This window comes from Scyliorhinus canicula, chromosome 6 (assembly GCF_902713615.1).
Source record: "Scyliorhinus canicula chromosome 6, sScyCan1.1, whole genome shotgun sequence".
NCBI classification, from domain to species: Eukaryota; Metazoa; Chordata; class Chondrichthyes; order Carcharhiniformes; family Scyliorhinidae; genus Scyliorhinus; species Scyliorhinus canicula.
In genome coordinates, this window is record NC_052151.1 from 65,824,680 (window position 1) to 65,847,886 (window position 23,207).

A 23,207-nucleotide genomic window follows, 5' to 3' on the forward strand; every position below is an offset into this window, starting at 1 on the left:
AAGCTTTTCAGCAGGCTTCACAACGCACTATACATTTTGTTGTATGCTCTCGGAGTCAGAAGGTTTTGGTTCCAAGTCCCACTCCAGAGATTTGAATACAAAATCTAAACTGATACTCGAGTGCAGTATGGAGCGAATACTGCACTGACAGAGGTGCTGTCTTTAAATTAGACTTTAAGCTGAGACTCTGATGTAATATCCCATGGCATATTCTGAAGAAGAGCAGGGGAGTTATTGCCAGTATCCTAGCCAGTATTTATCCTCTGTCAACATCATAACAACAGATTATTTGGTCATTACCACATTGGAACCTCGTTGCTGCTGTTTCTACATTCCAAGACTTCAAAGAACTTCACTAGTTGTAAAACACCTTGGGATGTTTGGAGGTTGTGAAACACACTATATAAATTCAAATGGTCTGTTTTTCTCCTGTAGACTTCCCCATCAAACTACTCACCTGAGTTCTCTGCAGCACACCCAGTGTGCAACCTCACTCTCTTGGAAGTTGGCAACGACACTATCCTTGCCCCCTGTGCAGTGTGCAGGCCACTTGCGCTCGGTGTCCAACAAACCTCTATGCCACCCTCGATGCAGTTCAGTATCTGCGGTAGTGGCTGAGTGTGAGGAACTGAGTGATGTTTTGATTAACAATTTCTTGCTGTTCCTCTATTGTCTGGCCATGTTGCAATTCCTGGATCTCCAGAAAGAGAAAGGTACAAGTCTAAGGTTGTGGTGCAGGAGGGGGGGAAAAGGGAGTAAGAGGCGCATGCTTCAAACAACTGCAATTTGGAAATCAGAAGAGTGTGGGATGAAGGGCAGGCGGGATGTTAAATGGAGGATTGTATATAAGACCATCATCTTTGATGGCTTCAATCCCATCGCTGGATGTAGCTTCTGCAATGTCTGTCCCATCAATGGCCAGCACCATCTCCTCCACTGGGGTTGAGATAAGCATGTGCACCTGTTTCCCACCATTGGACCACTGGAACCTGCTGGCTTCAGTTGTCCTGCAAGACACAGCATGTTATTGAGTGCCACAAATCTGTTTGTGTGTTGTGGCTGTCATGGTTGAAAACTAGCAATGTTTGCAAGTTGAGATCTGGGTGTGAGGCTTGCAGCAGTGATAAGTGGGTGAGGGTGCGGTGAATGTTATGAATTCAGATACAGGTTCTGATTGATAGAAATTGTTGGTAGGTGAATGATGGGGCTGTGGGAAATTGAGCAGTGGCTGAGGCTATTCTTGCAATTGGTAAGATATGGCACTTGAAAACATATTCATTGAGCTGTATCTCTTGCTTAAGGTCACTGAGCACCTTGTGACACTGCATCCAGGACCTTGGGAATAACCCCTGGCTTTGATCTCCATTGCTATTTTCTCCATTGCCTTTTGACATGTTTAACGGGCCTCCTGGTTTTCTTCCAGTACAGGACATCTCTCTGCTTTCCACCCACAGCACCAGTCTCCAGTGTAGCATCTGAAAACCTTGGGAGTCTGCTCCCTCTCCTCTCCTGCCATTCTTCACTGTTCCTTGGGTCAGATTCACTTCCTGCACAATGGCTAGCACCTGCTCCAAACACAATACACCTCCTTTTTAAGAGGTGCAGGTTAACTATTTAAGCACTCACAATACTCGTCCCCTGCTGATATATGCAGCTGAATGAACAGTTAGAACTGGCTGGATGCTGAAATAATTGAAATGAGCAAGCAGCTTGAAGTTACCGTGCCGCCTGCATTGCATTCAATGGGGTGCAGGTTAGTCACTCTTTATTGATTGCTATGGAATTTAGCCCCCAAAATACGTTTACACTGCAGTCTGTTCAAACAGCTTCTAATGGACGGTTGTGCAGCATAGAAATCATCATTCACTACTGAAAGTTCCATAGTTTAACAGCTGTGCAAAACTTATCATCAGTACTTACACTGTTGAAGTAGTAACTGTCCATTGAATGAAAAGTAGAATCCCATTTCATACCCAATGACATCATGGGAACCATACCTATTGAAGAACAAATGGATAAAGATGTGTTTAAAGAAGTCTGTTGTAAGGAAGTACAACACAACAGCATTGTTCTGAATAGGAGTCAGTGGGACTCGAAACATTAAAACTCGGTTTCTCTTTACATAGAATCATAGGATTTACAGTAGAGAAGGAGGCCATTCGGCTCATCGAGTCTGTACCCAAGCCCACACCCCCACCCCACCCCATCCCCACAACCCAGTAACCCCATCCAATTCTAAGGGCAATTTTGGACACCAAGGGCAATTTAGCTTGACCAATCCACCTAACCTGCACATCTTTGGACTGTGGGAGGAAACCGGAGACCCGGAGGAAACCCACGCACACACGGGGAGAACGTGCAGACTCCACAGACAGTGACCCAAGCTGGGAATCGAACCTGGGACCCTGGAGCTGTAAAGCAATTGTGCTAACCACTATGCTACCATGCTGCTCCTGACATAGATGCTGTCAGACCTGCTGAGTCTTTCTAGCGCTTTGTTTTCATTTCTCATCTCCAGCATCTGAAGTATTTTGCTATTGTTGGTCATTTGTTCTTGCAATTTGTAAACTTAAATTTAGATTCCTGCATAGAAAAATAAACTCTAGATTTCTTGACCCAGCTGTACATTCTTTCGATCTTTCACACTGCAACATTTTGATCAAGTACTGGAAATAATGCAGCCACTCAGTTGTCACTTTTATTACTCTAATTAAATAAGATGATATAGATGTTGTAACATGAAAACAGGCTATTCGGCCCACCAGTCCATAAAGACAAAATTATTTTAAATACAAATTTCAATTGCTATTTCTAGTCATCACCTTCCCTTTAATTGTTAGGCTATCTTCTTGTAATTCACTCACTCTTTTATTTTTATCTTAGCTTTTAAAAATTGCAGGTTCTATATTTTCTATAGCCTATTCCTTTAAAATAGCCGGTTTTCTTACTTTCATTTCTGTCTCCAGGACCTTCATAATATCCAAAAAGCTGGCCTCTGATTGGCCTAATAAAATGCCTCTCAAGAATAGTGTTTTCTAATTGAACAGTGAAGTGTGATTCTGATGTTAGCACACTCTTTTTAACACACTCATCTAGCACCAGTGTTGCACAAGTTGTTACATCTGTGCCAAAAGTAGACTGATCTCACCTGAATCTGACAACCTGCTCAAGGGTACTTGCAAGGGTTTAAAAATTACTGCAGCCAAAGATCACGGGGGCGGGGCGGGGGGGAGGAGAGAGGAGACACACAACTGCAAAGGCTGAAAAAATATGATTTAAAAATTCTGGAAACAAATAATAGGTGAGTCAACATCTGTACATTTACATACCTGGCTGAGAAAAATAGTGATCCATTTCTGAAGTATCCTGCTGTACTGAGTCCTAAAATAAATTAAATTCAGATTTCAATGCGGAGAAATATTTTGATATTAAATAATCATGTCAATCTATTATCATTAACAGTGCTGCATTTAATGTGAGCTTGCCACACTTTAAAAAGGAGAACTTATCTTATGCATCTATGCCCTCTGCGTATCATGTAACTGTCAAAGTATGCATTAAATTGGCAAAGTATGTATTACATTGCGTGTCCTACTTCCTTGAGTGGTTGGAATATATTCATAATCATTCTGGGGAGATGGAACTGTAATAGAAGAGTAACTGAACCAGTAATCCAGAGGCCCAGATTAATACATGGGTTCAAATCCCATCAGGGCAGCTGGTGGAATTTAAATTCCATTAGCAATTTCAATTGAGTAATTTAAAAAATCTCGAATTATAATTGATTTGTCATTAAATCCCATCTGATTCACTAATGTCCTTGAGGGAAGGAAATCAGCCATACTTACCTGGTCTGGCCCACAGCAATGTTGTTCATTCTTAAAGGCCCTCTGAAATAGCCCAGCAAGCTACTAGGTTGTCCCAAACTGCACCTGGCATTGACTTAGGCATGGGAAAAAACAAGAACCAGCCTGTTCGAAACCACAAAGTGCTCCTTATTAAGTACTGGATGCTGTCCCACAGATTAGTCAAGCAACAACCTGACAGTCATACTTAGCAGGCAATGTCCCAGACACCACCATCACCGGGTTTGTCCTGTCCTACCGGTAGGACAGGCCCAACAGTGGCGACACCATGATATACAGTCATGTGTCCTCAACATTAACTCTGCATCCCATGAAGTGACATGGTATCAGGTCAAATATAGGCAAAGAGACCTCTTGCTGATTACCACCTACCGCTCTCCCTCAACTGATGAATCAGTATTCCTCCATGTTGACTCCACTTGGAGGAAGCACCGAGAGTGACAAGGGCACAGAATGTACTCTGGTGGGAGATGTTAAGGTCCATCACCAACAGTGGCTGGCTGGCACCACTACTGACTAAGTTAATCAAGTCCTGAAGAACATATCTGACTGGACTTTTGGCGGTTGGGGAAGCAACCAATGAAAGGGAAAGAAACCTACTGAGCCTTGTTAAGAGCATAAGAAATGGGAGCAGAATTAGGCCACTCGGTCCATTGAGTCTGCTCCGCCATTCAATCATGGCTGATATTTTTCTCGTCCCCATTCTCCTGCCTTCTTCCCATAACTGGTAGATTGTTCTCAGCAATCTACCTGTTGTTGGTACATCGGTCCATGATAACATAGGTAGGAGTCTGTGTGCAAGCAAGTCCCAACTTTACACTAGGCATTGGTTCCACTGTGTTGTGTATCACTATCAATGATGGGGGAATCCAGCATATCAATGCAAAAGATAAGCATTTTCAGCTAGAAGTGCACCTTCTCATGTCCCAGATCACAGATGTCAATCTTCAGCCAATTTGGTTTAACGCCACATGATATCAAGAAACGACCGACTACAACGTAAAATATATGGGCCCTGACAACAACTTCCCGGCAATGAAAGAATGGAAAAAGCAAAATTCATTGCCTACAATATTCCTGAACAGAAAAGCCAATATATGAATAAACAGTTATGAAGTTAAAAAGTTCCCAATGTAGTAACAACCCCAATAAACAAATAATAAGGAGGCAAACAAAAAACAAGAAAATCATTCTAAAGCATTTTGAAAGTTCTTTCAGGCACCTATGTGTTTTCTCAGTTCTCCTGTGATGCGCGATGAATAAGCACAGAAACGAAGGAGTCGTCCGAATCGAAGGCTTTAAGAAGTGTGCCCAGCAGCTTGAGTACAGAAATAACATGTTGAGAAGACGGGGGGGACGGGGGGGGGGGGGGACGACGACGACAAGATTCTTGTTCATATGACTAGTGATATGGGATTATACCTCTCCAACGGCAGCTGCCCACTGGCCCGTAACTATATACAGAGATGTGTAATCACACGGCAAATTATTTACAGAGTCGTGAAAAAAAAAGGTTCATTAAAATTTCATATCAACTCGATCATCCGATCGGGGCCCTTGGACATCCTCTGCGACCTGCGGAGCTTTGTCGGAGATGTTGGAGATGCGGGCATCCATGACACCGGGAGTGATGATCCGGTCCTCGTGGAGGTTTCCACACCCCAAGACGGAGCTGGTGAGGGGGCTGTGGGGGGGGGGGGTCTAGTCCTCCAGGTGTCTCGGATGAGGGGGTTGGCGCACCAGGGAGGGGAGTGCCTGCGGGGAGCAGTTGCAGTTGGAGGGGGGTGGGTAGGGCTGGTGCCGGGGGCGATGGCAGGGATCCGGCAGGCGCTAGGTTCCGTAGGGAGACCGTGTCCTGTCGGCCATCAGGGTACTCCACATACGCGTATTGCGGGTTAGCGTGGAGCAGCTGGACCCTCTCGACCAACGGGTCCGATTTGTGCATCCGCACGTGTTTCCGGAGCAGGATAGGCCCGGGGGCAGCCTGCCAGGTTGGGAGCGGGGTCCCTGAGGAAGACTTCCTGGGGAAGAGAAGAAGACGTTCATGAGGCGTTTGATTGGTAGACGTGCAAAGTAGCGAGCGGATTGAGTGGAGGGTGTCTGGGAGGCCCTCCTGCCAGCGGGAGACTGGCAGGTTTCTGGACCGTAGGGCCAGCAGGACGGTCTTCCAGTCCGTACCGTTCTCCCTCTCGACCTGTCCGTTACCCCGGGGGTTGTAACTGGTCGTCCTGCTTGAGGCAATGCCCTTGCTGAGCAGGAATTGACGCAGTTCGTCGCTCATAAAGGAGGACCCACTATCGCTATGTATGTAAGCAGGGAATCCGAACAGGGAGAAAATGCTGTGGAGGGCTTTTATGATGGCGGTTGTGGTCATGTCAGGGCAGGAGATGGAGAACGGGAAGCGGGAGTACTCGCCAATCACGTCGAGGAAGTACGTGTTGCGGTTGGTAGAGGGGAGGGGACCTTTGTAGTCCATGCTGAGGCTTTCAAAGGGACGGGAAGCCTTTATCAGATGCGCTTTTTCGGGGCGGTAGAAGTGCGGCTTGCACTCCGCGCAGATGTGGCAGTTCCTCGTGACTGTCCTGACCTCCTCGATGGAGTAGGGCAGGTTGCGGGTCTTCACAAAATGAAAGAAGTGGGTGACCCCCAGGTGGCAGAGGTCCACGTGGAGGGCTCGGAGGCGGTCCACTTGTGCGTTGGCACAGGGGCCGCGGGACAGGGCATCGGGAGGCTCGTCGAGCTTCCCAGGACAATACAAGATGCCGTAGTTGTAGGTGGATAATTCGATCCTCCACCGCAAGATCTTGTCGTTTTTATCTTGCCCCCTCTGTGCATTGTCAAACTTGAAAGCCACCGACCGTTGGTCTGTGAGGAGGGTAAACCTCCAGCCGGCCAGATAATGCCTCCAGTGTTGCACAGCTTCTACTATGGCCTCTGCTTCCTTCTCGACCGAGGAGTGGCGGATTTCGGAAGCATGGAGGGTACGGGAGAAGAAGACCATGGGTCTGTCCGCTTGGTTGAGGGTGGCTGCCAGAGCTACATCAGACGCATCGCTCTCGACCTGGTAGGGGAGGGACTCGTCGATAGCGCGCATCGTGGCCTTTGCGATATCCGCTATGATGCGGCTGAAGGCCTGGCGGGCCTCCGTCGACTGAGGGAACATGGCTGTTTCGATGAGGGTATGGGCTTTGTCGGCGTAGTTGGGGACCCACTGGCCGTAATATGAGAAGAAGCCGAGGCAGCGCTTCAGGGCCTTGGGGCAGTGGGGGAGGGGGAGCTCCATCAGGGGGCGCATGTGTTCCGGGTCGGGGCCTATCACTCTATTTCGCACTACGTAGCCAAGGATGGCTAGGCGGTCAGTGCTGAACACGTATTTGTCCTTGTTGCAAGTCAAATTCAGGAGTTTTGCGGTTTGGAGGAATTTGCGGAGTTTGGTGTCGTGGTCCTGCTGATTGTGGCCGCAGATGGTGACATTATCGAAATACGGGAAAGTTGCCCGTAAACCGTATTGGTTGACCATTCGGTCCATCTCTCTTTGGAAGACCGAGACCCTGTTTGTGACACCGAAGGGAACCCTTAAAAGTGGTAGAGCCGCCCGTCCGCTTCGAACGCAGTGTATTTGCGATCGCTCGCGCGGATGGGGATGGGCTGGTGGTAGGCGGACTTGAGGTCCACTGTGGAGAAGACCTTGTACTGTGCGATCCTGTTGAACAGGTCGGATATACGGGGGAAGAGGGTACGCGTCCAGCTGCATAAACCTGTTGATGGTCTGACTGTAGTCTATGACCATCATATTCCTCTCCCCGGTCTTTACCACCAGCACTTGTGCTCGCCAGGGGCCGTTGCTAGCCTCGATGGCCCTTTCCTTCATAAGCCAATGGACCTCGGACCTGATGAAGATCCAGTCCTGGGCACTGTACCGTCTGCTCCTGGTGGCAAGAGGTTTGCAATCCGGGGTGAGGTTTGCAAACAAGGAGGGGGGATCGACCTTGAGAGTCGCGAGGCTGCAGACAGTGAGGGGAGGCATAGGGCCGCCAAATTTAAATGTTAGGCTCTGGAGGTTACACTGAAAGTCTAACCCCAGGCGTGCGGCCGCGCAGAGGTGGGAGAGGACGTAGAGTCTGTAATTTTAAAACTCCCTCCCCTGGACCGTGAGGTCCGCTATACAACACCCCGTGATCTCCACTGAATGGGATCCAGAGGCCAGGGCGATTTTTTGATTGACCGGGTAGACAGGGAAAGCGCAGCGTCTTACCGTGGTAGCGTGTACAAAACTCTCGGTGCTCCCGGAGTCCAGTAGGCAGGTCGTTTCATGCCCGTTGAGCAGGACCTTCGTTGTTGCCGTAGAGAGGGTGCGTGGTCGGGACTGGTCCAGAGTGACTTAAGCGAGTTGTGGCAGATAGTCGGAGTCTTCATCGGGCAGTGCGTAGTCACCCGCGGGGTCCTCTGAGCCGATCCAAGATGGCGGCGCCCATCGGTCGCACTTGGTGGGGGGTGGACAAAATGGCGGCGCCCGTCCCCCGCGCGTGGCATCGGAAGCACAAAATGGTGGCGCCCGGAGGTCGCACGTGGCGTTGGGGGATGGGGCAGCGAGGTTCGCGGGCCGCACGGGGCCCCTGGAGAGAGAGATGGGAGAGTCCCGCGGTCGCTGCCCGGGACCGCAGCGACCACCTTGGCCTGGCAGATGGACAAAAAGTGGCCTTTCTTCCCGCAGCCCTTGCAAGTTGCAGATCGGGCTGGGCAGTTGTCGGGGGTGTTTCGCCTGGCTGCAAAAAGCAGCAGGGCCCTGTGGGTTTTTTGGGGCGCCCTGCAGCGCAGGCCTGGGGGGAGTCCGAGTCCGTGGGGGAGAGAGAGGCTGAACTCCATGCTGCCCAGGGGGCCGCCGGGTGGTCGGGGGCGTATGAGCGGGCGTTTCTGTTTGCGACATCTAGGGAGGTAGTGAGGGACCGTGCCAACGTGATGCTCAAGGTTTCCCTTTCTAATAGTCTCTGGCGGATCTGTGAGGACTGCATGCCTGCAACAAAGATGTCTCGATGAGGAGTTCAGTGTGCTCAGCAGCAGACACTTGTGGGCAGCCGCATTTCCTCCCCAGTACGAGGAGGACACGGTAAAAATCGTCCAACGACTCACCAGGGATCTGCTGCCTTGTGGCCAGTAAGTGCCGAGCGTAAACCTGATTTACCGGCCGGATGAAGTGTCCTTCGAGCAGTTCCATGGCCGCGTCGTAGTCGGTCGTGTCCTCGATGAGCGTGTGGATGGTGGTGCCAACGCACGAGTGGAGGATGTGTAGCTTCTGCTCCCTCGTCGGTACGTTTTCCGCCGTACTAAGGTAGCTGTTGAAACAAGCCAGCCAGTGCTTGAATGTAGCTGCTGCATTCGCTGCGTGGGGCTGAGACGTAGACACTCCGGCTTGATGCCGAGCTCCATCCTTCAAAATCTTGTAGATTAAATTGATGCGCGATCAATAAGCACAGACACGAAGGAGTCGTCCGAATCGAAGGCTTTAACCTACAAGAAGTGTGCTCAGCAGCTTGACTACAGAAAGAACGATGGCTGTTGGGAAACACGGGTTCTTATACTCCGCCTCGTGAGCGGAGCTACCTTCATCTCGACCAATGGGAAAGCAACACTTGGGCCAATGGGCAGCGAGCCTTCTCCACCAATAGCAGCTCACACTCCCAGGTATCGTAGTACCTCTAGTCATACTATCACATCCTGGAACCACTAACAGATAGATGAAAAGTCAAAAAGGAGGCCAAGAATAAAAGAATGTGCAGGTCATATGTTGGTATTTGTGTAAATTGTCACGAGTCTGTGCTGTATTTGCAATGTAACTGGTGCATCAAGAAACTCCTTTTAAATCTGGGATGGGTGTCCAAGTTGAGAGATTTGACTCACAGACCAATTAGGGAAAAGCTTGACAGCCAATATCTCAGACTCATCCATCACCATTCTGGGAAGGAGGGACTCATCAGAGTGGGAGAAGCGTTATAGGGAGTCAACAACGATGACTTGGGGCATCGAATGTCTCGACTTCAGGGTAAGAAACACGTTGGGGATAATTTGTTACAAACTATTGTTCCTTAAACACGACTTGGAGGAGGCACAGTCGAAATCAAAGAGGCAGAATATATAAAGGGGAGGCGCCGACACAACTGTCCAGGAGGTCCTCTGTATTGAATGCTTCCACAGGCTTGCTATCATATTACCAAACGTGAATGGCCTTCAGAGGCGGCTGGCCTAATCAGAGGGCCTGCTGTAATTTCAGGTCAACAGCCTCACCAGGTGAGGCGGGTGCTGCCGAGGCAGACAACATGGATATCCTCAACTACCTGTGCAGAAGTAAACAATAAGATCTCTGAAGCCTGTAGGGCCATTGAAGTCGAGGTGGTAGAGGTGTAACCCCTCCAAAGGACTGTTAATTGACAGAACAGCAGCCTTTCACCTTCTGGCTCCAATGAGCACGGGTTCAATGGTCGCCTAGATTGAGCTGACATATGACGGGGCAACACTTGGAGGTCAGTAAAATAGTGGACCAGTGCAAAATGGCCCAAAATAGGGCCTTAATTGCATTTTAAGTCTGCGTTTCTGTATGGAGCTGACAGCTGACCCAGTTTCCAATTTGCCTTGGGAAAGTCCTGACATGGTTCCCCATCTGCCTCCAACCTTAGATTAGATTATATGGCCCACTGGGCATAGTTTCAGCAGAGTAGGGTACATAAAATATAATGGGTCGCTAGCTTCTTGCACACCCCAGACTTGTCCCCGTAATGCATCTAATGTTCGAAAAAGGGCAGGAAGGAAAGGGGTATATCCTTTGGGAGTTCCTTGTGCGTATCAGGGCAAGATCATACACCCATTTATGTGCCACCCCACCTGGTCTCCAAAATCTACCGCCCATCCCTCTTGTCCCCATCCCTATCCCAGGTGATTTTATAGAGGTGGAAGCAGGTAGCCTTTGTCATGGTATGGATCCGAAATCAAGGATAGATTCCAATAACAGGTCTTGAATTATCAGTCTTGACCAAATCTGAAATTGGTATTTATTGGTCAGGTTCAAAGAAGGGAAGTTGAAAGCCTCAAATGAAGCAATTTGGCCAATGACACTGAAGTCTGACTTCACACTGTCATGCTGGCAGTGTGGTTGCAGAAAATAGTGAAAACTATATTTAAATAAATTAGATACACAAATGAGTTAAAAATCTCTGGCATGAAATTCCTATTTTTCCATCACAATAAATGTATCACCACTCACACATTAAAACAATTGTTCTCTAAATGTATACATGTCTAACAATCTTAAGCTTCAATGTACTCGAGGTGACAATATTCCAAGACCACATCTGCTTGCATAAATCTTAATAGCCTCTGTCAATTGACACCCCCTCCCCTCCACACACACAAACAGGTGCACCATCCACAGATATTTCTGCTAATAGCACCAGCACACACGGTAATTCTCCATCTTGTTGCCCCCATAGCCTTGTTAACAATTGCTTCTATTGAAAATGTAATGCTAATTTTTTTTATGGAAAGTGGTTCATCTTGGCAGGATTCCCTGTATTACACCCACAGGGTGAATGCACCTGGGCAAAGACTTTACAAATCAGGAACACCTGGCTTTCATGAGCTTCAAAACAACAAATTCTATTAAAAATAAGAATGGCCTATTCTTCAGTATTTATGTCAGTGCTGAATAATTAAACAATTCTGCTTACTATACAACAGTGCTTCTGGTGAAATAATTAACCAGACAGCTGAAGAGCACACAGGTCTCCAATCAAGCACATTATAAATTAAAACCCCAAAATATATTTTTTTAAATGTATTATTTAATTCAAGTTCTTTTTCCTAAATCCTGTAGCACTAATTTGTCTACAACTATTACACCTTTAACCACTCCTAACTTTCTTGCTCAGTAACTTTCTTGCTCACTCTGACAGTATTTTCATTGTTTTCTTTAAACGCTTATCCAAAAGGTTACCTGCTTATTCCAATTCTTTACAACAGTACCATTACTGGAAAGTGCTTTCCAGCCTGCAAGTCAATATTCTTTTAATAATAACATTTTTAACAATAACAGTAATCTTTATTTTCACGAGTAGGCTTACATTAACACTGCAATGAAGTTACTGTAAAAATCCCCGAGTCGCCACATTCCAGCGCCTGTTCGGGTACACTGAGGGAGAATTCAGAATGTCCCAATTACCTAAAAGCACGTCATTCGGGACTTGTGGGAGGAAACCGGAGCACCCGGAGGAAATCCATGCAGACACAGGGAGAACATGCAGACTCCGCACACAGTGGCCCAAGTCGGTAATCGAACCTGGGACCCTGGCGCTGTGTAGCAACAGTGCTAACCACTGTGCTACCGTGCTGGCAGATATATAAATTACAGGCAATGATACAATATAAAATATTGCAAAATTTGTTCAATAAGCATCAGTGCTTTGTAAAACATTTTTATGCAAGCAAAATTTTCATTATAACAAACCCAACAACCAAACAACCCCAACCTATTCCCAAAATGCACCCACCGAATCCCCCCATAAATAAAACAAAACCTTAACGTAACTAAAAAGACAAACCTCCTCCCTTCCCCCCCCCCCAACAGCTGACAATAAATAGCCAGTTCCCTGAAACGATAAAAGACTGCCACCTCAAAAAGAACCCGTGCACCGACCCCCTTATGGCATACTTCATCTTCTCTTGGTGTAAAATTTCCATCAGGTCCCACAACCAAATCGAGGCCTTAGGCGGCACCGGAAACCTCCACCCACGCAGAATTAATCTCCAGGCTATTAGCGAGGCAATGGCTAAGATATCTATGCCTTATATATATATAATGGTCAACAACAGACATGGCTCTCGCTGAACACCCAAAATCCCTGACGTTGTATCAAAAAAGGAGTCCCAGAAACTAATAAGTTGGGGCGACCAAAATTCGTGTGTGTGTTAGTGTGTGATTCACCGGCCCCCTGGAGCACCGCTCACACTATCATCCACTCCAGAGAAGAATCCAGTCATATGCTCCCTAGTCAGGTGTGCCCTGTGCACCACCTTGAACTGGATCAGGCTTAATATCGCACATGAGGATGTGAAGTTGATCCTATGCAAGGCCTCATTCTACATCTCCTCCTCAAAGACCAAACCAAATTCATCCTTCCACTTCCTCTTTATCTTGTTTAGCACACTGGGCTAAATAGCTGGCTTTTAAAGGAGACCAAGGCAGGCCAGCAGCACGGTTCAATTCCCGTACAAGCCTCCCCGAACAGGCGCCGGAATGCGGCGATTAGGTGCTTTTCACAGGAACTTCATTTGAAGCCTACTTGTGACAATAAGCGATTTTTATTTCATTCATTTCATTTCACCTCTTCCAACGATCCCTGCTCCCTCGCCAACATCTACCCATAGACCTCGGCAATCTTACCCTCCCTGATTCATCCATGGACAGGACCGTGTCCAAAGCGAGAGCGACGGTTCCAGAGGCAATGAAGACAGTTCCTTGTGTAAAGAAATACGTTTCTGAAAATCCCTGGGCTCCTCTCAGGAGCTGGAACTTCTCTAATATCTAGTCTAAGCTTGTGAACCTACTCTCCAGAAACATATCCCAAAATCTCTCCAACCCCTCCCTCTTCCTTGGCCTAAACAATGAATCTAAGCCAGGCGGCACAAACGTATGGTTCCTGCAAATTGGAGCCAACAGAGACATGGTGCCCTTTTTAAAATGCTGCCTAAACTGATTCCAAACCCTCAAAGTAGTTATTACCACTGGACTAGAAGATAATCTAATAGGGGAAAAAGGGAGTGGTGCTGTAACCAGGGCCCTCAGACATGACCATCTGCACAAAGCCTCCTCCATAAAGCATCCGGACCCCCGAACCATCCCCACACCTTATCAATATTTGCTGCCCAATAATAGCATAACAGATTGGGTAATGCCAACCCCTCCGACGACCTATCGCTCTGAAAAAAATGTCTACGAATCAGAGGAGTCTTACCAACCCAAACAAAAGTAGAAATCAATTTGTTAATCCTGCAATAGAAAGCTTTGGGATGAAAGACAAGAAGACACTGAAAAAAAATCAAAAACCTCAGGAGAATATTCATCTTCACTGTCTGCACCCTTCTCTCTAAGGTCAGAGGAAGGGCCTCCTTTTCAAATTGGCCCTCACCCCATCCACCAGATTAGAAACATTAAACTTATGAAGCGAGACCCAGTCATGTACCATGCAGATTCCCAGATACAAGAAGCTAGTCTTGGTCGGACGAAATGGCAGCCTCCCCAGATCAGCTCTCCTCCCAGGGGCGGGGGTTTACCGGAAAATTCACTCTTACCCAGATTTAGCTTGTACAACGAAAAGGAGCCAAACTTCCTCAGCAACTCTTATTATCTCCCCGATATTGGAGACATGGTTCGTAATTTAGAGTAAGAGATCGTCCGTATACAAGTACACCCTATGCTTCCTCCCCGCTCTCTGTCCCCTTCCTATTGGTAGACAACCTCAAAGCAATGGCCAGTGGCTCGATTGCTAATGCAAACAGCAATGGGGACAACAGGCACTCCTGTTCTTGTACCCCTGCCCAGTTGGAAATAATACTTACACTCGCGATGGGGGTCCTGTATAAAAGTTTAATCCATGAAATAAATTTCTGCCTCAAACACCTCATTAACCTTCTCTGGGGCCGAAACTATCCTGCCACCTGAGTCCGACCTGCACTATCTTCCAGGAGGCAGCCTGCCGCCTCAGCCGGTGAGACAACAGACGACTGGCCATCTCCCCATACGCATAGAAAGTTCGCCTCAAGCAACGCAGCTGGGTCATCTCCTTACCCGGTGGCAACAACTCAAACTTCATTTGCAATTTCTTTCTGTCTGCCAATGACTCCGGCCTCAGGGCGATCAAGTACTGGCGGTCCACTTTGAGAATGGAGTCCACCAATCTCTGTCTCTCCACCTTCCCAGATTCATCCCAATGGGCTAAAAGAGATTATCTCACTCCTGACCATTGCCTTTAGGGCCTGCCAGAGCGTGGACGGGGAGACTTCCCCGTTCCTGTTGAACTTAACATAGTCCCCATTGGCAGAGAATACTCACTCACAAAAATTGTTTATCTGCAAGCAACGCCGTGTTTAGTCTCCACGGGGGTCTCTGAGAGCAGCTTGGCTCCAACATCAGGTCCACAAAATGGAGCATGATCCAACATAATGAACGCTAAGTAACCTGACCACAACCTCACCCAGGGTGAAGAGGCCTACCCACCATAAAAAAGTCAATTCGGGAGTTCTGGTGGATATGAGAAAAAAAAGGGAAACTCCTTATTCCTCAGAAACATAAACCTCACGCGTCTGCCACCATTCCACCCCCCCCCCCCCCCCCCCAAAGCTTTTCCATTAACACCAGTAACTCCTTAACCACCCCTGATGGACTCAGACTTGGAACTCAACCTTCCCAGTCTAGGGTCCAAAGCACAGTTGAAGTCCCCCCCCACCTCATAATTAACTGATGAGAATCAAGATCTGTGATAGACAACAGCATTTGTTAATGAATGTTGTGACATCCCAGTTTGGTGCATACACATTGACCAGCACCACTGGCGTGCCCGCCATGACCTATTAACTATTACATACCTCCCACCTGAGTCCGCCAATATATTGCCCTCAGAAAAAGCCACCCTCTTATAAATCATCACATTGGCAGCCCCGGTCCATACAATAAAATCCTGAGTCATATACCTGCCCCACCCATCCCTTCCACAACCTCTTTGATCCCGAATTCTCAAATGGGTCTCCTGTAAATAAAAAACGCATCCGCCTTCAAACTTCTCAACACCTGGGTCCTTTTTACTGGGTCATTTAACCTCCTCACATTCCAGCTTATCAACCAGTTTGGGGGGGGCACAGCTGGAGTATTATGTGCAGTTCTGGTCGCCACATTATAGGAAATATGTGATTGCGCTGGAGGGGGTGCGCAGGAGATTCACAGGATGTTGCTTGGGATGGAACATTTAAATTGTGAAGAGCGGTGGGATAGGCTTGGGATTTTTTTGCTGTAGCAGAGAAGACTGAGGGGCAACCTATGTACACGATTATAAGGGGCATGGACATGGCGGATAGAGAGCAGTATTCTTCTTTGTTGAAGGGTCAGTCACGAGGTGGGGACACAAGTTCAATGTGAGGGGCAGGAGGTTTGGGGGGGGGGGGGTGTGAGGGAAAGCCTTTTTACCCAGAGGGTGGTGACAGTCTGGAATGCACTTCCCGGGAGGCTAGTAGAGGCGGGTTGCCTCACATCCTTTAAAAAGTACCTGGCACATCATAACATTCAGGGCTATGGGCCAAGTGCTGACAAATGGGACTGGGTAGGTAGGTCAGGTGCTTTCCATATGTCCATGCAGACTCAATGAGCCAAAGGACCTCTTCTGCACTGTATTTTTTCTGTGGTTCTGTGGGAGGTCTTATTCCAATAAATTACAAACAAAAAACATCTCCCATAGCGGGAGCCACCCTCTGTGCGACTGCTCACCACATCGCCACCACCGGAAGTCACTATAAGCATCGGTGTTGATTTCAGTCACCTATATTGCCATTTTGTGCCACGAGGGCGGCTATAAAAATACAAGATATTTTTATAATACTGAATTATAAATAATTACATTAAATTTTTTTAGACCAATTTGTATTCATCAAGTGTTTATAGATAGTGGTATAGCCAAATGGAAGCAATTTGCATTAGTCGAGGCATAATGGTAATGTTACTATCCAATAATTTTTTTAAAAAATGAGGTCACCATTCCCCTTTCCCCTCCTCTGGCTTCCGGTGATGCAATCCTCTGTCGGTTCTGATTCAATGAGCACCCACACTCCATGAGTCTGTCTTAGGCAAAGAATACTGACTAATGGTATATTTTCAAACTTAAAAACACTTTACCCAGCCTTCCAGGCATACTTTATGTTCTAATTGAAATGATTGCGAATGACCCTTTGTTGCAATGAACATTACGATAAAGTGTTCATTTTTGATTGCGGTTTCATAAATGGTACATACCATGACGGAGTCCAGTTTTTGTTTGACTTTTTGCACTTTCATAGATATCCTGGATGAATGATTAATTGAAGAAAATGAAGCATCATATATAGTGCTGCTGTCAAAAGTACTACTATCAAAAGTGCTGCTAAAAATCTTGGGTCCTTTTGGTGTAGATGTAGATCCAGACTTCAGATTTGCTTTGCAAACTTCTTTCATAGTCTCAGCTTCTATTTGAGCAACTAATCGACAAGGGAGGAAAAAGAAAGTCATTTACATAAAACATAATTCTATGCTGTTTTAAACATTGCAATATAAAATTGAATGTGTCTGCTTTGTGTGGTTACATTTGTAGAAAAAATAGATTAATATCTAATTTACAGTAATGAAATTGGGTAAGTTTCAAGAGGAATGGAAATACCCTTTACCACAACAAAGACAGAAAATATGGGCCGTAACTTCCTTGGAGTGGCAATCAGTGTCAGATTGCCATTCTTAGCAATACTTACGCAAAGTTTCTTCTGTGACTGTGTCGCCTGACCTACCAACTCAGGCCGGGCGAGATGATCCAGTCAGCGCACTTGTCTCTGAAGCCCAGCATCACAATCCAGGAGATCGGGAAGGAGGTGGTGGCAGGGGATTGGAGGATGAAGTGGGATCCAATCAGGTTGGGGATGGAGGAGGAGGAGGGGGAAGAAGAGAATCACAACAGGAATCCAGGAATACCTTCTGGGAGGGACGTTGGAAGGGTGGAAGAAGTGCCTGCCGATATTGGTTAGGGGCTGGTGAGGTGGCGCAAAGAGTTCTGTTGGGGAGCGGAGAAAGAGTTTTGTGGTGCGGGAGGGGTTGGTCTGGTCTTTACTATAGTTACCCAGAAGTTGGAGAGGATTTAATTCTTCTAATTTTTCCTGGGTAACTTTGTATAGCACAGCTGGAACCATCCAAAGTTTGCAATTTAAATTACATTTTCAGATTGTTCCCAGCAAAGGGCAATTGCCCAGAGGAATTGAGCATTTCTGGGCAACTGTCATGCAAACCCTTACACCTTTGAAGTTCCGAGAAGGTTCCTCAGTGCTTCTTTGGGATACGCTGGGGAGCTCAGAAGTCACAGCCTACAGTTACATCACAGAAACAATTTTATAACCACTCATATTTTGTTCACTACAGATTATTATAATAATAATCTTTATTATTGTCACAAGTAGGCTTACATTAACACTGCAATGAAGTTACTGAGAAAATCCCCTAGTCGCCACATTACGGCGTGTTTTGGGCACACAGAGGGAGAATTCAGAATGTCCAATTCACCACACAGACAGTGACCCAAGTGGGAATTGAATCTAGGACCCTGGCGTTGTGAAGCAACAGTGTTAACCACTATGTCACTGTGGTTTTGATGCTTTTTCATAAGTTGTCTCTTTTTCAAACTTAATTGTTTTTGTGAGTAAATTTAGTCAGCATACATCATGTTACTGTTAGGGGCTGGTTTAGGACAGGGCTAAATCACTGGCTTTTAAAGCAGACCAAGGCAGGCCAGCAGTACGGTTCAATTCCCGTACCAGCCTCCCCGAACAGGTGCCGGAATTTGGCGACGAGGGGTTTTTCACAGTAACTTCATTTGAAGCCTACTTGTGACAGTAAGCGATTTTCATTTCATATCAGGGCAGGCAGATCTAGGTTGCCCCTAATTTGTTCCCGAGATCCTCCAGCTAGTGTCCTAGGCCGAACCTTTATTCAGCTGCTTCATCAACTACGTCCTTTCCATCATAAGGTCAGAAGTGGGGGTGTTCGCATATCACTGCACAATGTCAGCACCATTCGCGACTCCTCAGACAATGAAGCAGTCGATGTCCAAATGCAGCAAGACCTGGACAATATCCAGGCTTGGGGTGACAAGTGGCAAGTTACATTCGTACCTCACAAAAGCCAGGCAATGATCATCTCCTACAAGAGAGGATTTAACCATCGCCCATGACGTTCAATGGCATTACCATCACTGAAACGCCCACAATCAACATTCTGGGGGTTACCATTGATCAGAAACTGAACTGGACTAACCATATTAATACTGTGGCTACCAGAGTAGGTCCAAAGCTTACGCTGAGGAACTCACCTCCTGACCGCCCCAAAGCCTGCCCACCATCCACAAGGCACAAGTCAGAATACTCTCCACTTGCCTGGTTGAGTGCAGCTCCAACAACACTCAAGAAGCTCAACACCATCCAGAACAAAGCAGTCTTCTTGATTGCTACCCCTTCAACAAACATTCAATCCCTCCACCACCGACGAACAGTGGCAACCATGTGCACAATCTACAAGATGCACTGCAGTAACTCGCCATGATTCCTCAGGCAGCACTTTCTAAACCCATGGCCATGACCATCTAGAAGGACAAGAGCAGCAGAGATACCTGGAACCACACCAGCGAGAGTTCCCCTCTCAGTCACTCACCACCCTGACTTGGAAATATATGGCCGTTCCTTCACTGTAGCTGGGCAACATCCTGGAACTCCCTCCCTAACACCTACACCTCAGGTTTGCAGCCGTTTAAAAATGCCAGCATTAAAACAAATGCTGGCCTAATCAGTGACGCCCACGTCCCATAAATGAATTTAAAAAGAAACAGCCTAGAACAGATGAACAAATTCCACTAAATTATTGCTCCTGCTGACAGTTTGCAAAATAACACTGTAAATGACATTGTAAACAAAGAGGGCACTTCTGGACAGAGAAGTCTTTGTGGTTAATAAATAATATCCCCAAGAAAAAAAGCTGCAAATGATAGGCAAATTAGCAACTTCTGTTGTTGCATTGCAAATGAAAAACATTAGAATATTTTCTGACACAACACTGGATGCCTTGTCAAGAAAGGCAATAATTTGTAATCTACTGGTGAGAAATAGCAATACCTCATGGGCAGAAGCATCACACCTGCATGTTTTATAGCAGTCTTGATTGAGCTCATTGTTTTTCAGACAAAATCCCCCCTCCCCAGTCTACATTAATTGCTCTGAAGTGGAGATGGTCAATAGCTTTAAGTTCCTGGGGGTCACCATCACCAACAGTCTGTCCTGGTCTACTCATGTTGATGCAACAGTCAATAGAGCCTAACAACTTCCCTACTTCCTACGGAAGCTGAAGAAATTCTGCATGTCTGCATCGACTCTCACAAACTTCTACAGATGTGCGATAGAGTATCCTATCCGGCAGCATCACAGATTGGTATGGCAACTGCTCGGTTCAAGATCGTAAGAAACTGCAGAGTGTGGTGAACTCAGCCCAATGCATCACACAAGCTTGCCACCCTCCCATTGATTCTGTCTACACCTCCCGCTGCCTCAGGAAGGCAGACAGCATTGTCAGAGACCCCTCACACCCAGGCTTTACCCTCTTCCAGACCCTTCCATCAGGCAGAAGATACAGAAGTCTGAAGACCCACACATCCAGACATAAGAACAGCTTCTTCCCCACAGCTACCAGATTCCTCAATGACTCTCCCTTGGACTTATCTATTCCCTGTAAGAACACTATTCACAACACCCTATGCTGCTCTTGTTTGGCTCTTGTTCCACACTGTAACCAATCACTATTTATTGATGTACTATTTGTCAATGTACTCTGTCGATTATTCTTTTGTCTACTTTGTACGTACTGTGTACGTTCCCTTGGACACAGAAAAATACTTTTCACTGTACTTCGGTACATGTAATATCCATCAATCAATAATAGCACGGTATCACAGTGGTTAACACTGTTGCTTCACAGCTCCCAGGGTCCCAGGTTCGAATCCCGGCTTGGGTCACTGTCTGTGCGGAGTCTGCACGTTCTCCCAGTGTGTGCGTGGGTTTCCTCCCACAGTCCAAAGATGTGCATGGCCATGCTAAATTTTCCTTTGTGTCCAAAAAGGTTAGGTGGGGTTACTGGGTTAGGGTGGAGGTGTGGGCTTAAATAGGGTGCTCTTTCCAAGTGCCGATGCAGACTTGATGGGCCGAATGGCCTCCTTCTGCACTGTAAATTCTACGATTCTATGATTATTCAAATATAGGATCTACAAAAGTTACTGGTTTGAGATCTGTCCTTACCTCCATTTAACCTACAATCACCCATGAGTTGACTTGTAATTATCTTTTGAATTGAGTCCTCCATGTAAAGTAAAATGGAGGTGGGGTGGTTGGAGAATGACAACACAGAACTTGACACTTTTTAAGATCTGATGCATTAAGGATTCACATGACTTTTTTCCCTACAAAGAGGCCTCCCCAAGCTAATGCATCAGATCTTTTTGACAGAGAAGTCAGGCAGTAAACCATTACAGCAAATACAGATACTTCTATTTAGACTATTATCTATTTACTGAATGGCCATAAATTAGGAGAGGGGATTGTACAACCAGACCTAGGTGTCCTCGTACACCAGTCACTGAAGGTAAACATGCAGGTACAGCAGGCGGTAAAGGCGGCAAATTATATAGAAGAAAAGTACAGCTCAGGAACAGGCCCTTCGGCCCTCCAAACCTGTGCCGATCACGATATAAACTACATCCAGAGCCCTTCTCACATCAATTTTCTTTGTCATTTATTCAAAAAAGGTGTTGGCTTTCATAGCAAGAGTAATCGAGTACAGGAGCGGGGATGCCTTGCTGCAATTATACAGGGACTTTGTGAGGCCACACCTGGAATATTGTCTGTGGAATGGTGTTCTTGCTCTAGAGGGAGTGCAGCGAAGATTTACCAGATTGATTCCTGGGATGAAGGGACTGACGTCATGAGAAGAGATTGAATCGGTTAGGATTGAATTGGCTGGAGTTCAGGAGAATGAGAGGGCGATCTCATAGAAACCTATACAATTCTAACAGGACGAGAGAAGGTAGAGCAGGAAGGATGTTCCCGGTGGTGGGTGTGTCCGGAACCAGAGGTCACAGTTTGAGGCTAGGGGTAGACCATTGAGGAAAGAGATGAGGAGAAATTTCTTCACCCAGAGAGCGGTTAGCCTTTAGAATTCATGAGCCCAGGAAGTAGTTGAGACCGCATGATATGTTGCCTGCCCGCTGCCAGGGTGACCGGCTTATTGGAAGGGGAGGATCCAGTTGTTGTGGTCCACATTGGGAAAAACAACATAGGCAAAGACTTGGAAAGAGGACCCTTTGGGGGATTATCAGACACTAGGAGCTAAATTAAAAAACAGGTCCTCAAGGATCATAATCTCTGGATTATTACTCGAGCCATCTGCGAATTGGCAGAGATGAGAAAATTAGAGAAGTAAACACGTGGCTAAAGGAGTGGTGCGGGAAAGAGGGGTTTCATTTCATGGGGCATTGGCATCAGTATTGGAACAGGAGTGAGCTGTACCATTGGGGCGGTCTCCAACGGGATGAGGCTATTGAGTTGAATGATCAGCCATGATCATAATGAATGGCAGAGCACGCTCAAAGGGCTGAATGGCCCCCTCCTGCTCCTATGTTCTATGTTTCTATCGTGCAGAAAAGGTGCAATAACTGTACATAACTTTGTTTGTTCTTAATTCCAACATTTGTATATCATCTCAAAGAATGCTCCAGCAATATTCATGAGGAGAAAACAGGAATTAATCTTAGACTAGATAATGCATTTGGATTAAACAATTATCTGTCAGAGCTTTGGTGTTCCTTGGTTGAAGGATCCAAGCTATATGCTTGGTGAAAGTATTTGAGCTAGGCAGCAGCCTTGCCTTGCAATTCTCTTCAGTCAACCATGATGACATGGATATAAATCTACCAACTATTTTGCAAATTTCTGCTGGGAAATAATGATGCCAAAATAATCCAATTCATAAAACACAAAAGGTATACACAGTGCAAATAAATTTTGCTCTGTCACAGAATGGGTCAAAACTGGGTCAAAAATATGATCATGTGTTTCATAATTGCTTCTCTTCCTAATTATGTCAGAAATTACTATTGAGAAAATACATCCTATTGTCACACTCAGAGTGGAATGTAGAGTCAGATCTCGAGGTTACTCAAGAGATCTCCAATAAACCTAATGCAACCAGTGCTGGTTGCATAGAACCTTGCTAGGCAACCTCTACCTCACTCTTGAAGATACAATTCTATGATATCAGCTTCTATTCCTCGAGTCTGGTGGCTGTGGTGCAGGCTGGTGACAGGCTCAACTATGCTTTCACCAACATTGATGGCATTTTCTATGGGCACAGATGACTGTAAATGTCCTTGCACACTTGCAATATTTAAAGCCGGGGGTGGAATTTTCCATTTTCTACACAGAATCCTGGTTGAGGTGAGAAAACTGGCGCAAAGCTCGCAGCCGCACAGCCAGCTT

General features: G+C 46.5%; 1 protein-coding gene across 8 annotated transcripts in view; it reads right to left on the bottom strand.

The window, feature by feature from the left end:
* ahi1 (Abelson helper integration site 1) overlaps positions 1-23,207 on the bottom strand; it is a 375,133-nt gene that overhangs the window by 153,014 nt on the left and 198,912 nt on the right. For 7 of the 8 annotated variants that reach the window (XM_038799412.1, XM_038799411.1, XM_038799414.1 and 4 more), the window contains 3 exons: positions 16,912-17,132; positions 3,330-3,381; positions 1,921-1,997 (listed from right to left, as the gene is read on the bottom strand). In XM_038799412.1, coding sequence (XP_038655340.1) covers positions 1,921-1,997; positions 3,330-3,381; positions 16,912-17,132 — 350 coding nt within the window. Of the gene's footprint in view, positions 1-457; positions 692-1,920; positions 1,998-3,329; positions 3,382-16,911; positions 17,133-23,207 lie in introns of all 8 variants that reach the window. The other variant, XR_005460937.1, reaches the window with a different exon arrangement.